The sequence below is a fragment of the Rhipicephalus sanguineus genome, chromosome 7 (assembly GCF_013339695.2).
Source record: "Rhipicephalus sanguineus isolate Rsan-2018 chromosome 7, BIME_Rsan_1.4, whole genome shotgun sequence".
In the NCBI taxonomy this organism is placed as follows: Eukaryota; Metazoa; Arthropoda; class Arachnida; order Ixodida; family Ixodidae; genus Rhipicephalus; species Rhipicephalus sanguineus.
This window is the reverse complement of record NC_051182.1, coordinates 4,566,801-4,582,805: the sequence shown is the minus strand read 5'-3', so window position 1 is coordinate 4,582,805 and position 16,005 is coordinate 4,566,801. Positions and strand designations below refer to the sequence as shown.

At 49.3% G+C, this 16,005-nt stretch overlaps 1 protein-coding gene across 1 annotated transcript in view; it reads left to right on the top strand.

Annotated features, from left to right (window-relative positions):
- The first annotated feature begins 224 nt into the window (after positions 1–224).
- The window catches only part of LOC119400556 (leucine-rich melanocyte differentiation-associated protein-like), an 83,364-nt gene continuing 67,583 nt past the window's right edge, over positions 225–16,005 (top strand). The window contains exons 1-2 of the mRNA XM_049417692.1: positions 225–332; positions 1,540–1,772. Of these exons, the coding sequence (XP_049273649.1) occupies positions 225–332; positions 1,540–1,772 (341 nt within the window). The remainder of the gene's footprint in view (positions 333–1,539; positions 1,773–16,005) is intronic.

Below are 16,005 nucleotides of genomic sequence, written 5' to 3'. Positions count from 1 at the left end.
ATGGACAAGGTGCTCAATGGGGTCTACAAAAGCACCACGCAGTGACGATGTCGAAGGCCCACGCTTTGGCGACTTGATTCCGAGAACCCCGGCGACGAGGTACGCTTTGAGTCCGGACAGTGGTCCGAAGGGTCGTTGACTTCGAAGATGTTCCATGATGGCCACTGTCTCGAGCACCTCGAAACGCTTGTGCTTGCGTTCATGTGAAGACTGGCCCTGGCGCGATGAGAACCTTTCCAGCGGCTCCGCCTCACGTTCACAACGACGCGCAGATAGAGGTGTTCGCGACTGCCCCGTCGGGCTTCCGCGTACGACGACCATGCACCTTCCAGGTATGCCGGGCTCGATGCTTCCGTGCAGTGCTAATACCAGTGGGAAAGGTTTCCGGCCGACAGGTCAACCTCAACGCACACCGGCGTCTGTCATATTGGTATTTTTCAATCTAAACTTGACAAGCCACGCAACGAAACTGCAACGCTGGAGCGCGACGCTGGCGAAATGGGTGAAGCATGCACGCTGTGCGCGGAGAAAAACCGAAACCACCACGGCCGCACGCAGCGCCATGCCGTTTTTTATTCTTTTTTTTATTTTAGCTTTGTGCTAAATTTGTACTTCCTTCAGTGGCGCGGCTTAAATAGGTGCCGAGTACTGTTTATGGATGTTTAAGATAAATTTCATCGTGTGTTTCTATTAGCAGCATTAAATCACTGTCGACCAATCGCGGCCGTCTGCGTTTGTGATCTTATACGTCTTATACGCCTAGTGCGGGAAAGCCGAGGGGGCGTCAGCACCCATCCTTCGGTTTTTCGCTATTTTCTCGCTTACGAAAGCTCTGCTCGCCGTAACAATGGTACCGTTTTAATAGTAATAAGATAATCTACCATCGAAGATCAACTTCCGGTTTCTCTTTAGTGTCCCTTTAAGTAGAAGCAGTCGCTTCACCGCGTCACCTTTGCTGTTCCGCTACTTCCTCGACGTCACCTCCCACCATCTTCACGTGTCTTGTGGTTATAACTCTTCAAGTCCGTCATCGGTAGGATTAGTGGCAGAGCCGGCGGGATCCATGCGGGATGATCGGGGCTGCGTGTTCTTTCTCGGGTCACCATTAACTGTCGGAGCTAACACGAGAAAGATCCAGCCCTGACAGCGTTCAGTTTTCGAACTGATTTTTTTATTATCGCGCTGCACACGCCGCGCGGCCGACTGCCAACTTCTTCTTCCTTGACGAGCGCCGCATTCTGAGGCGCTACACTTTCTATTCCCACTGCCTGTTTTAATCACCTCTGGTTGGGGTTTCAGTGGACTCCTCTACACATGCTCTACTTTTGGTGTGATTGGGCCCTTTAATATCGCCTGCGCATAACGTCTATCACCGCGATATACAGCGTTTCGCACACCTACTGATAACGCTAATGGATTGAAGCTGAAATATGCAGTGCGAGTGGTCATGGGAGGGGAAATCCACCTGTGGTTCAAGTAGTGTTCAAGTAGGTACCGGTTTGTGCAGTTTTTGCCGACATCTCGACCGCATTGTTGCAGCTGCGCGAGCTGGTGTTGGACAACAACGAGCTTCGTGACGCGTCCGAGTTCCGCTTCAACGCTCAGCTGACGACCCTGTCGCTGAACAAGAACTGCTTCGACAACCTCGACTACCTGGTGTCTTGCATTGAGCAGTGCTACCCGTCGCTGACATTCCTCAGCCTGCTGGGAAACCCCGCATGCCCCGACCAGATCAGCAACCCAGACAGGGACGACGATGACGACTACCAAAGGTATCTTCCCACGCCGCTTACCACGCGTTCATGACCATGCTCGATGAAACACGTACGCGTTCCGCCGAGCGTAATCAAGGCGGAGTGGCTCTTCTCAACGCACGCTAGCAAAGCGCCGCCGCCCAGTGTTAACGGCATGCAGCCTACTTTTGCGGTACTCTGATATTAAATGCGAAGCATTTCTTAGCGAACCTCAGGCACTTTTGCCGTTTCTATCTATCTATCTATCTATCTATCTATCTATCTATCTATCTATCTATCTATCTATCTATCCGCCTACGTCTGGGCGCTCTCCTGGTCGTCTCCATAACTTGTAATATACCAAGATTGGCCTAGCAAAGGACCAGTGTATGACGAACACGATTCACTGGTCATGGCATGAATAACGCAAAATACCTGTCGCGTACGTCATGAAACCCTTTCTCTCAGTCACGTGTGGCACGTACCCGTAAACCAGAGTTAATGTTATGCGGGTGTGTGCCACAGGTGACACAGTCTCTCAACCAACACAGTAACCGCGAACACACACATTGATACGCAAGAAAAGTGATTATAATAATAATTGTTGGGGTTTTATGTCCGAAAACCACGATATGATATGAGAGACGCCGTAGCAAATGGCTTCGGAAATTTTGACCTTTGGGTAATCTTTAACGTGTACCGAGATCGCACAGAACACGGGCATCTAGCATTTTGCCTCTATACAAATGCGACCGCCGCGGCCGGAATCGAACCCGCGACCTTCGTGTCAGCAGCCGAGCACCTTAACCGCTACACCACCGCGGCGAACGCAAGGAAAGTGAGGAAACTGAAGACAGAACACCCCTGGAAGACGCTCAAGTACCATCCACTTGTCCACATGGTCCGCGACGTGGACTACGTGGATTACGCAAAAACCGGCGTTAATGCTTCCTGCAATAAATCTGCTGAGAGAGCCAGGCCTCTCATCATTACCGGTGTCTTGAACATTTATTTATGAAGACTCAAAAATGCTTGATCCTTATATTGCGTGAAAGACGGATTGGATGTGGCTAGGGCATTAAAAGACCTCGCTGCCACGTCCACGACAGGAGGCATCATAGATCATTTCATCGTAAAAGGCATCCAGGATTTCCAACAGCTGTTGGAAATCTTGGATCGCACTTCACTACACTTAGACCCCTCGTAACCGCGATCACGAACGGATCCGACTAACAAGTCCGGTCCAGCTGTTGGTGCTCACTGATCACGGTGATGATGACCGGTTGATGATGACCATGAACTGTCAAGAACCCTTTCTACACATACACACGGGTTTGTGAAACGTGCGTGCGTTCTCCGTCATAACGGACAAGTATAAGCATTACAACTGTAACTGTGACTGTAACGTTCGTGCAGTGCGCCTGCGCGTGCCATTCGGCTTTGTATATATCTAGGGAAACTTTCCTGAACGAAGCTTAGTTGCTACTTACGCCTGTCCTGTGGGTCTGTGTTCCTTCTTTGTCCTGTTCGGATTCGCGCTATCCAGTATTGATGAATATAAGCACTGCATATCAGCTTACCGTGTTTGGTGTTGGTAACACCCATGTGTCTGTTGCCATCGCTACGCAACTGTAAACAACTGGTTAAATAACGGATATGCGAATCTCCAACATATGAGTGTGCGTATACCACTTCCATATTTCTCTAGCGTCATTCCGTAATGTTTCGCTCAATGTGAAAAATTACGCCCCAGTCACCATCCCGCGCATGCTTCGCATAACATCGATTCCCACGGTACATGGGATCTGCCAGATTTTTTCCAGTGACTCTGGCCGCACTAGCCGAACGTGCTCTCTTGTTTTGTACCCTTGCGGTCAAGGGTTGCAATGCCGGGCTTCTTCGACGCGTTGCTGGAGCATCGCGACGTCGGTGTTCGGGTCACCTTCGCTAAAGGAGAAAATGTTTCTAAATATTAAAAAAAAGACTCAATTTCTAATAATAAAAAGGCGCTTTTATGAAGCACAGATACTTGAAATCCGAGCTACCAAGATTTGTTTTGTAAGTATGCAACTAGGGGCGCTGTAATTGCGCGTTACAATCACGGCTCCGCCCATCGCGGCTTGCGGGGTCAGCTAGCGGATGCGGCGAAAGGCGAGAGGAAGTGACGTCACTAATACAGTGGTCTCGGGAGCACCAATACCTTCCTGCGTCAATACTCTGTCAAATAATCAGCGTCTCCACGCTTCCAAAAAAGTCACAGTTTCACCGCAAAGGCGAAGCAATGACTGCAATAGCAGCAAATTGTAGCGTTATACGAAGTGAGGCTGGCAGCTAACTGTTTGTATCCGATCTCGCGTAACTACAAAACGCTGGTGTACGAGAATACGGCCGCTCCAGGGAGAGATGCTCTCCGCATAGTCACTTCGCGTTGACAGCGCAGCACGTAAAAGGGTATACGAGCCGCCTGCTATGATGGCTGTCGAGATAGCGCGCACGCCAGCGATTGCGACCGCGCCCTTAGATTCAAAGTTCAAAGTTGCTGCTCGCGCGACACTCCCCACCCCCACCCCGTCGCATCTTCGCGTCTTTTAAGGCTCGTTAAAGATGGGCGGGGCGTTTCCTGTCTGCTTCGACGGCAGGCCTCCCGAGCGGGGTGTTGCTATCGCATGCACCCTCCGAGCGACGGAAATGGGCCGGCTCGTTTCATCTCTGCTTCGGCCGCGTTCGTCGACCCTGCTCGCGTGCTTTTACCCGCGGTAGAACATACGATGCGCGGGGGGATCTTATCAATTTGGTCTTTATACGGGAGGGACATAACGGCGACGGCAAAAACCCGTCGAGACTGTCCATATACTTGCTATCGCAATAAGTGTTCCTCAATGGAGAACTTCGTCTAAGAGGCAGGGTGTCACCACGCCGTCCTTTTTGCTCTGCGTGCGGCTGTATAAATGGTGCGCAGCGCCTATAGAGGCGCCACCGAAAGCCGCGTAGCGGCGGCAGGTGGAACCGCAGGCGGGCTTCGTGCCGGAGATGCCTGCTCTCACTGCAAGCATGGGTGGTGCGCATGCGCGCGATTTGCCGCTTGTGCGCGTCCCAAGTAATTACTTCTGCGGCGACAGTGTGCGAAAAGGAGAGAGAGAGAGAGAGGGAGAAAGGAAATACAGGGAGGTTAACCAGAAGCAGTCTCCGGTTTGCTACCCTGCACGTGGGAAGGGGAAAGGGGATGTAAAAGAATGAAAGAGAAGAAGAGTTTGTGACGGCAGCACGCGACAAAATACTACAGCAACAATAAAAAAAAACCAAAACGAAGTCATAACCGCAGTCATAGTACTACACAGCAACATTTTCTTCCATCAGTTTCTTCCATCAGTTTGACATTGAGTCCGGTTGCTTGGAGAAACCGCAACAACGCCTTCAGAGCGGCTCGTGCTGAAGACCGGGTAGGCCAGGGCCCTAGGATTTTGTTCTCCGTGAGAGGGCGGTTGTCCAGATGGCCTAGTGCGGCTGAGAGGGCCGCTCTTTCGGAGTTGAAGCGAGTGCACTCACAAAGAAGGTGCGCACCCGCAGACTTCACATGACGGGCTCTCCGCCATTCCAATAATAAAGGAATATGCATTTGAGAAGGCCACATCCAGCCATAGACGGACCAGCAATGTGGAGTCACGTCGTGATAAGCTGGACGGGATGCGTAATTCAAGATCAGGGTCCAAGGTATGCAGACGTGCACTTGTAAATGTCGATGATTTCCACAAGTTCAGCGTTATACGACGGGCTAGCACACGAAGTTCTTTTGCGGCGTCCGATCTTGAGAGGGGAATGGTGATACTGCTGACACCGTCGTGAGCGGATCGGGCAGCTGCGTCCGCTTGGTCATTTCCCTGAATCACAACCGAGAAATAAGGCATTGCTTCGTTTGTGTAACGTGTCCTTCGCGCTTGAAAATATGGATGTGACTAGGCAGCCACTGGAATATTACTTGGTGCCCTCTTTCTATTGCTGCATGGGGGATTTGCCTAATTTCCCCGACGAGCTGCTCATGTGAGCCATGACGTAAAGCGGAGGGTAGACTTTGGAGGGCTGCTTTGCTATCGCAGAAGATCGACCACGAATTAGGTGACTGCTCTATGACAAACTGAAGAGCAGCACGGAGCGCTACTAGTTCAGCAGCTGTAGTTGAGGTTGCGTGAAACATTTTGAGCTGTATTGTGGTAGCTCTTGCAGGAATTATTACGGCAGCGGTTGAGCTTGCAGTCTTAACTGAACATCAGTGTAAATATGGGTGTGAGCGATGTACAACTCATGTAAATACAGTAGTGCAGCCTGTTTAAGGGCAACCGATGACATTCTTCTTTTCGTCGTAATTCCAGGTATGGTAAGGCGCACTTCAGGTCGATGCAGGCACCATATAGGTGAGGATGGTCTTGCTGCAGGCGTATAGTTTGATGGCAAAGAAGTACTGTGGGCAGCAATAATGCGGCTGAATGTTGTATGCGGCCTTTGTGCAGGTAAAGATGCCAGATGGTGCGAAGGTACCCGGGCAAGATGTCGAATATGAGACCTGAGGGTATCAGTGGTTACGTACGTTGACACAGGATGGTCTCCTGGAATGACGATTGTTGCCGCTGTAGACGCACATTTCGGAAGACCGAGGCATGTCCTTAAAGCTTGAGCTTGCAGGCCCTGGAGTGCATTCAAATTTGTTTTGCAGGTATTTCCAATCACAGGAAGACTGTACCTCGCAAAACCGAGAAATAAGGCATTGTAGAGCTCTAGCATAGACCTTACTGATGTGCCCCACGACTTTTCACCCAGAAACGCCACAATTTTTGTGAAGTTGGGAAGCACCTACTAAGCCATTATTCGTCATTCTGCGGAGAAGCGAGGTTCGAAAAGGAACCGCACCTTATAATAGTGGGCATGCGTATGATTTCACAGCTTTACGGGACGACACTGACACCATACGCGCCAAGTGTTTGCCACAGACCATGGCCTCTGAGATCCAACGCGCAATCTCGGAGATCATGCACAAACGAGCATCAACAAGCTTCCTTACGAAGTGGCGCTTGCCGTAAATACGCCGCTTTCTTCATAACGCCCCGACCGCTAATGACTTGATTTGTTGACGCGTGAACTATCATTTTCTACGGACACACTAGCTTCGTTTACATGCCGTGTCTTCTATAGCATATTTTGAGAGAGCGCTGTCGCGCCGGCGAATGGTTTGTACAGGATCGGCCACGTGAAATGTCAGCGTTGGTAAAACTTCCAAAACAGCACTATAAATTTGAGAAAAATAGCGCGTATAGAATTCCGGCAATAATTACGTCAGTTGGGTTTATTCGATATCATTTGATATTTCGCCGTTCATTAAATACTGGCTGTAGATCCTGGTGTTTTCCGTAGGCTCCCAGGGGCTCCCATCCTCTCTAAAAGTTTACAGGAAAGTGGAAGAAGCAATCAATTAGTTAAAAGTACATATTTGCCATTTTCACAGTCTCAAATCGAATGCGAAGAGTGGTCATAAAATTGCTTGTAAACCACGCGCTTCATTGCAATCATTTTCAAAGGAGATACAAAACTACAATGAAGCAACATGAACCAGTTTCATGCAAAAGAAAATAGAAAGCAGTAGCTAGCATCACCAGCAAGAGAAATTGGGGGACCCTGAAGCTTCGCCTTTAAGAGTTGAACGCGATAGCGAAATCTGGCCCCTAGTGCGCACTTCAACCACTAAGTGCATACTTATTAATGTGTATTGTTACACACGCGCGCGCGCGCGCGCGAATGATACAGGTTTTTGATCTAAAGCAAGAGTCGCATGGCCTCCAAGATATACGCCGCGCTTGCCATCTCGGAGGCCATGAAGAGAGTCACAATGCCTCACAGATGGCAGCACATTATCTAGCGTTTGCTGTTTGCTTGATCAACGCCTCCTCTAGAAAGCCGGTGTTGGCTTGATTGTTTTCCGCTAGATGGACATAGTTGTCCATTTTTGGAACTGTTTGAAAGTTCGTGTGTGTTTCACGACCTCCTATATAAACTTGCGACCTGCTCATCGGCGCTCCCCCTACGGCGGCTGCGCGGTCCTGAAAGCTTGCGGATAGGGACCGAAAGTTCCGCCAGGTGCCGCCAGCACTTACCCCCATATTGTCTTATTTGCTGACAGTCGAGAGGATATACAGCAGCTGGCGTATATATGCGGAAGGGAAGGGGAAGCTCTAGGACTAGGATTTAGGGTAACAAAATGTGGATTGATGGTATTCAATGACCCTTGTGATCAGGCGGTGTCAGTACAGGGCCAAGAAATACCGAGGGTGAGCGAATACAAGTACCTCGGAGTATGGATAAATGAGGGTGACAGGTACATGGATGTACAGGAAAAAGCCTCGGCAGGAAAAGGAAAGAGGAATGCTGCAATAATGAAGCACAGAGCATTGTGGGGATACAATAGGTACGAGGTGCTTCGAGGTCTGTGGAAAGGTGTAATGGTTCCGGGGCTTACTTTTGGGAACTCAGTGGTGTGCATGAGGGCAGAGGTGCAATCGGGAATGGATATAAATCAAAGCACTGTGGGACGCCTCGCGTTGGGTGCTCACGGGAATACGACAAATGAGGCTGTAAAGGGCGATATGGGATGGGCAGGTTTTGAGGCGAGGGAGGCTCAGAGCAAAATAAGGTTCGAAGGGAAGGCTAAGGAATATGAAGGAGAGTAGTTGGGCAGAGAAGGTGTTCCGTTACTTGTATAGGAAGAGCGTGGACACACAGTGGAGAAAAAGAACTAGGAGGCTCACTAGTAAATATACGGCTGGTAGTGTAAGCAGTATGTCAACAAAGAGCGTTAAGCGAAAAGTCAGAGAGGCGGAGAGGATTTACTGGATGGCAGCTATGGAGAAAAAAGTTCGGCAGATCCCACGTACCGTGGAAGTCGATGTTATGCGAAGCATGCGGCGGGAAGGTGACTGTGGCGTAATTTTTTTTACTGAGCGAAACGTTACGAAATGATGCTAAAGATCTGTATAAATTTTATACGCACACATATATGTTGAAGAGCCGAATATGTGTTATATAACCAGTTGTGTAAAGTTGGGTAACGCTGCCAAGGCAACGTGGGTATTACCAACACCAGAAGCGGTAAGCTGATATGTAGTGCTTATACTTGTCCGTTATTGTGGAGAAAGCACGCAGGTTTCGCGAACCCGTGTGCATGTGTGGAAGGGGTTCCTAACAGTTCTTGAACAAGGTCATCATCACCGCGATCAGTGAGCACCAGCAGCTGGTCATGACTGTTATCGGATCCGGTCGCGATCGCTGTGGCGAGGGGTCCATGTGTAGTGAAGTATGAGTTATAGTACAGCTGTTAGAAATCGTGGATGCCTCGGTCATTTCGTCGACAAATTGTCTGCATATAGAGCCGGCGACATGTCGGAATCTGAAGTCACCCATCGTGTTGGTGAGCTTTAGGCCGTTCAGACTGATAGGCCTGGATATGGCAACGTAGACCAACATCAGTGGATGGCGCTTGTCGTATTCGTAGGCTACCTGGGGTATGTGACCTACGTAGCCTAGTCTACAAAGCGGCTGTCAATCAATCTGTCATCATCCTCGGTCAGCATGAGGCCATCGCCCAGCCTCGTAAGAAATGAAGAGGACCCTGCGTCGTTCAGGCGGACTAAGTGCACTTTACGCTGCGATGATGTGAATATCATACGTAACGTTTTTAATGTATTCCTCCGGGGTCGAGCAATGCTTCAATATAGCTTGCTGAATCATAGGAATACAAATGTATGCTTATTAGACTGCTATGAATCGAGCCATACTGGAATCGCGGACGTTAATCTGATATGACGCCTGTATTGTAGGACTACATATGTAGTGTTTAATGCTTTCTTGTAAAATTATATACCCAGCACCACAACCAACAACTGACGTTGCCCGACATTACGCCTGCATAGCTGTTTTTCCAAACCAGTTTGCAGACCTGGAGTGGCTTGTGGCAGGCTGGCGGAGAGGATTTACTGGATGCAGCGATGGAGAAAAAACCGGCTTTGAGTAACTACCGAAGGGCAAAAATGAAATAAGGAGGTGAGGCATTTTACGACAATTCAATGGGAAGCGCTGTACTGTTTGAAGCGAGATCGGGTTGCCTTAGAACGGTAGTTATAAGCGAGATTCAGTAACGAAGAAGAACAATGCACGTGCTGCGGGGAAGATCAGGAAACAGCGGAGCATGTTCTGGTTGAATGTGGAGACATCCACCCAGGTGTACGTTTGGGCACGAGCCTACATGACGCCTTGGGTTTTAGAGACCAATGGAAAGCTGAACACACCCGCGATTGAAATAAGTAAGAGACGGTTAGAGTATTGTGGCAGAAACTAGAGAAGGACAAAAATAAATATTGGAAAAAAAATAAGGACATTCTGCCGTAAAGGGCAGAGAACGGAGCTGAAAACTTTTTTTTCTTCTGGAGTAAAATATTTTTAATTGAAGTAAAGACACTAGGCCAACGCTAAGAAAAAAAAAGAGTAAAGTTTTTTTGTCGAGCCTGGTGGCACACTTGTCACCGCCCCGTTATAAAGGGGACGCTCATAGCATCTATCCATTCCATAGCACACGATGCGGCGGCTTCGTTTACATTGAGCGCACGCTGGTCTTGGGTTCCTGGCGCACTAGTGAGCGCGTAATTGTAGTCTTTTTTTCGAGTTTCTAGCGTCTAGACTGACTGATTCACAGAGTTTTACCGTCTCAAAGCAACACTCTGGCTATGCGAAACACCGTACGTGGAGGGCTCCTGAATAATGTTGACCACCTGACCCAAAATCTAAGCGCGCGAAGGCCTTTGCATTATGTATCCGTCTACGTGCGAGCAGCGGGAACGTGTAGGCAACAAAAAAATCAAATATGCAAAGAATGGCCTGCAGAATGCAGTCCTTATATTCCTGGCGTTATTTCGTGCAATGGTGCCCTACCTTATCGTTCTCTATAGCTGTATGTGCAAAAATAATTCGTCTAAGGGCTGATGGTGTGTTCATCTTAAAGCCGAGTTTCTGCAGGACTACGAAACACTGTATTCGACGCAAGCGGTCGCCCGAATATCAACTAGTATATCAGTTACACATATTTTTTTTATCTACTCTCCTGTCCTCCTATCGTTTTACTCAGGGCTGGGCAGAGATACACAGAAAAGTATTGCTAAATACACATATCGAAATACATCTGCTGGGAGCCTCGAGCACAGGTCCTGAGATATATATATATATATATATATATATATATATAGGACCCCTGAGATATATATATATATATATTATTTAATATATATTATATATATATATATATATATATATTATATATATATATATATATATATTTATATATAGTAGTGGGAAAAGAATAAGGAAGAAGAAAGAAACTACGACTTTCGTTGGTTTGGCACTGTATATTTTCACTAACGTTTCGTCGTTGGTTTGGTCCACCAGACGAAACGTTAGTGAAAATATACAGTGCCGAACCGTTAGTGAAAATATACGAAAGTGCCGAACCAACGTAGTTTTCTTTCTTCATTCCTATATATATATATATATATATATATATATATATATATATATATATATATATATATATATATATATATATATATATATATTATATTGTGAGGCAACGTTTAGGACTCACAAGACTTCTTTATTGTCCGAGTATGAGCCCCACAACCCGAACACAGTTGGTGATGATGAGTATGTACATATGAGAACATGAAGGGCATCAACAGCGCTCACACTAATCTCCCCGCGCGCGCGAGCGGCCGGCCCGGCCGCGATTTAGGCGGGAAAGGTACGCCGAACGAATGGCTTGAGACGCGATATGTGTACTATCTCAGAAGCACGGTAACGACGGTCCGAAGAGACCTCGACGGGGGTGACAAGATAGTTCACTGGGGATGTTTGTTCACGAACAACGTAAGGTCCAAGGAAGTGTGATTGAAACTTCTCACACAATCCAGGAGTACGAACAGGCGTCCAAAGTAGGACTTCATCGCCAGGATGGAAGGTGACGTCGCGATGAAAGCTGTCATAACGCTGCTTACGGTCTCGTTGACTGGCCTCTGTGTTGAGGCGAGCACGTTGCCGACATTCGTCAAGCCTAGAGACGAAGTGCTCTGGTGTTGTTGTTGAGATTTTCGTTGTTGCATTGAAGAAAGAGGCTAATGTCGGCGCACGACCGTAGACCAGGTAGAAAGGTGAATAGCCGGTAGTTCGTTGCACAGCGGTGTTGTGTGCAAACGTCACGAACGGTAAAATCGTGTCCCAGTTATCGTGGTATGGTCCGATGTACATTGATATCATGTCGGTTAGCGTACGATGGAATCGCTCCGTTAGGCCATTTTGTTTGAGGGTGTAGGCTGATGTCCTCTTATGAACCGTGCCACACGTTTTCAGCACTTCTTCAAGAATTGTCGACAAAAAGGTCTTGCCGCGGTCACTCAACAGCACGCGAGGTGCACCATGACGCAACACTATGGCTTCCAAAAAGAAGGCGGCCACGTCGGACGCAGAACTAGTGCGCAGAGGGGCGGTCTCTGCGTACCGTGTGAGGTGATCGACCGCTGTGACAATCCACCGATGACCTGCTGGCGTTACGGGAAGTGGCCCGACCAGGTCTATTCCGACTACAGCAAAGGGTGTTTCCGGACATAGGATGGGTTGTAACAGGCCAGCCGGAGGGGAAGTTGGTCGTTTCCGGCGTTGACAAAGTGTGCAAGAAGCGACATACTTGGCCACAAAGGTAGAAAGGCCAGGCCAGAAGAAACGGCTCCTAACGCGGTTGTACGTCTTGCGAAACCCCAAGTGGCCAGCGGACGGGTCGTCGTGCAGTGCTTCGAGAACTTGTGTACGCAGCGAACGGGGAAGTACTGGCACCCACCTATGCCCATCGGTATTGTAAGTATGGCGATGCAGCACATTGCTTTCCAGCTTGAATTGCCTTAGCTGACGACGTAGTCTGGCATTAGGAGGTGAAGACGTTCCACTGAGGTATCCGATGATGCGGTTACAATAGGGGTCAGCACGTTGATACGAGGCGAACTGAGTGCAACGGATGGAAGATAGCGACTCAGGAACTGCCAGGGGTGATAACGTGAGTGAAGATGAAGGCTCAGGATCACCTGATGGGCAACGAGGGTGCGTGGTCGGAGAAGAAAGTGGCAGAGGGCAGCGAGAGAGAGCGTCGGCATCTTGATGCTGTTTGCCAGACTTGTACACAACGTCAAAAGTGTATTCTTAGCAAACGAAGTATCCAGCGGCCGAGGCGTCCAGACAAATTTTTAAGTGAGGATAACCAGCATAGAGTGTGATGGTCGGTAATCACAGTGAAGTGGCGTCCGTAACGATACGGTCGCAATTTTTGTATGGCCCAAACTACAGCAAGACATTCCTGCTCTGTGATCGAGTAGTTCTGCTCCGCAGGTGTTAGGGCGCGACTGACATATGCAAAAACTTTCTTTCGGGAAGTGTCGTCGCGCTGTAGGAGGACAGCACCGATCCCAAGGCCGCTTGCATCTGTGTGCAGAAAAGTAGGGGCACTCTCGTCGAAGTGACGGAGGACGGGGTCTGATGTTAACGCACGTTTAAGGGCTTGGAAAGCACACTCGCAGTCATCAGTCCAAGCGAAGGCCGTTCCCGACGTGAGAAGCTTGTGTAATGGTCCCGCAATGGCAGCAAAGTGACTGATGAAGCGGCGGAAGTAGGAAGCCAGGCCAAGAAAACTTCGCAACTGTTTGTGATTTTCAGGGCGAGGGAAACGAATCACGGCAGCAATCTTGTCCGGGTCTGGTCGAACGCCATCTTTACTGACAAGGTGGCCCAGTACTTTGATACTTTTGCTGGCGAAGTGGCCTTTCTTTGTATTGAGCTGAAGTCCAGCGTTCGAAATGCAGTTTAAAACTTCGTCCAATCGCTCAAGGTGCTGCGAAAAAGTGGAAGAAAAAATAACGATGTCGTCTAGATAACATAAACAGGTTTTCCACTTGAGGCCACGTAAAACAGTGTCTATCATGCGCTCGAATGTTGCAGGAGCGTTGCATAATCCGAAGGGCATTACGTTGAACTCATAAAGCCCGTCCGGCGTTGCAAAGGCTGTTTTGTCCTTGTCCGCTTCGTGCATAGGTATTTGCCAATACCCGGACCGGAGGTCGAGACTGGAGAAATACTCTGCACCTTGAAGGGAGTCGAGGACATCGTCGATTCTTGGTAACGGATATACGTCTTTTCTCGTGATATTATTAAGTGCTCTGTAATCGACACAAAATCGTACAGAGCCGTCCTTTTTCCGGACCAACACCACAGGAGATGACCAAGAGCTGGATGAAGGTCGGATGATGCCGCGTTTGAGCATGTCGTTGAGGTTCTCCTCGATGATTTTCCGTTCCGCCGAAGACACGCGATATGGGCGGCGGCGCACAATGGAGCTGCCATCGGTTTCGATGCGATGCACTGCGACGGAAGTGCGGCCCAGAACCTTCGAGTGTACGTCAAACGAAACGCTATGCTTTTGAAGGTCTAAAAGGTCTCTCTTTTGCTCAGCAGTGACGTGGGGATTTATGGTCGCATTTAAAGCAGCGGTCGCAGCCGTATGAGCAGTTGAGGCAGACAAAGGCGGCGATTCTGCGCGAAGGGAAACCAGAGAAAAAAGGCTCGGTGTCGGCGAAGCAACTCACAGCAGTGCCCTGTGGCAGCATCACTGGCGAAGAAGTTGGATTAAGTGCGGCGACCAACGCTCTACCGTCGTTAAAGCGCACAAGGCCAGGTGCGATGGTAAGCCCCGTAGGTATGCAGCGATCAGATGGAGCAATGAACACGTCACCATTAATGACGGTGTCAGAAGCCAGTGTAATAATATTCTCATCTCCCGGCGAAATACAACAGTCAGAGGCTGTGACTAAACGGAAGCTGTGAGGAGCGACATCGGATGGAAACTCAGTGTCTATCATATGAATGACTCGCTGACGACAAGATATGAAGGCTGACGCTGAAGAAAGGAAGTCCCATCCAAGATGAGTGCGTGAGTACACGAGGACAGCACAAGAAACTGAATATGATGTAGGATGCCATCAATGGAAACGCGCACTGTACAAACACTGGAGGCCGAATAAGAACTCCGTCAGCACAGCATTAATGACGGTGTCAGAAGCCAGTGTAATAATATCTCATCTCCCGGCGAAATACAACAGTCAGAGGCTGTGACTAAACGGAAGCTGTGAGGAGCGACATCGGATGGAAACTCTGTGTCTGTCATATGAATGACTCGCTGACGACAAGATATGAAGGCTGACGTTGAAGAAAGGAAGTCCCGGCCCAAGATGAGTGCGTGAGTACACGAGGGCAGCACAAGAAACTGTCAATGATGTAGGATGCCATCAATGGAAACGCGCACTGTACAAACACTGGATGGCCGAATAAGAACTCCGTCAGCACAGCGAAGGGGAGGGCCATCGTATGGTGTCTTCACTTTTTTCAAGCGGGAACAGAAGTCTGCACTAATTACGGAAAGCGATGCACCTGTGTCCACCAATGCCTCAGTCCGTATACCTTCAACATACACCAACAATATATTTGACGGGCGATCCGGAGGAGTTTGATATAGTCCGAAATATGCAGCTTCCCCTCCCGAAGCTGCACCATTTAGTTTTCCAGTCGGTGATCAGGAGTCAAGGTAGCTGGTCGAAGTGGGGAAGAGGAGCGTCCGCAGCGGTGAAGGCGAGCGACGACGCGGAAATCGGGAACTGCCAACTGCGCTGAAGTTCTGCGGAGACTGTGATTCGATGTGGGCTGTTCTGGTATGGGCGACGATATTGCGGTCCATTGGTGTAAAAGTCGTCCCGTTCGAAGTCGTCGTAGCCTCGTCGTTCGTCTTGCTGACGGCGTCGGCAAAATCTTGAAATATGGCCACGGATGCCGCAATAGAAACAGATCGGCCGGGGGGTGCGCCAGGTGTTGTAAGGCTGGACCGGCGGTCGTGGTGAGAGAGAGTTGAGCGAACCATGCACTCCAGGCGCCTGCAGTGGTGTCTGCTGGGGCTGTGGTGTTATGGCAGCAATCTGGGCATAAGTTGGGGTTGGCATGGGATGCGAGGTTGGCATGGGATGCGGGCTCGGGACTTGCGTGCCGGTCATCGAAGCCAATTTCTCCCTCACGACGTCACGTAGGTTGGCACCAGGTAGCGGCGCACGGACCTCAAGATGGCACGGCGGAGCTTGTGCATGGAGTGTCCTCTCGAATA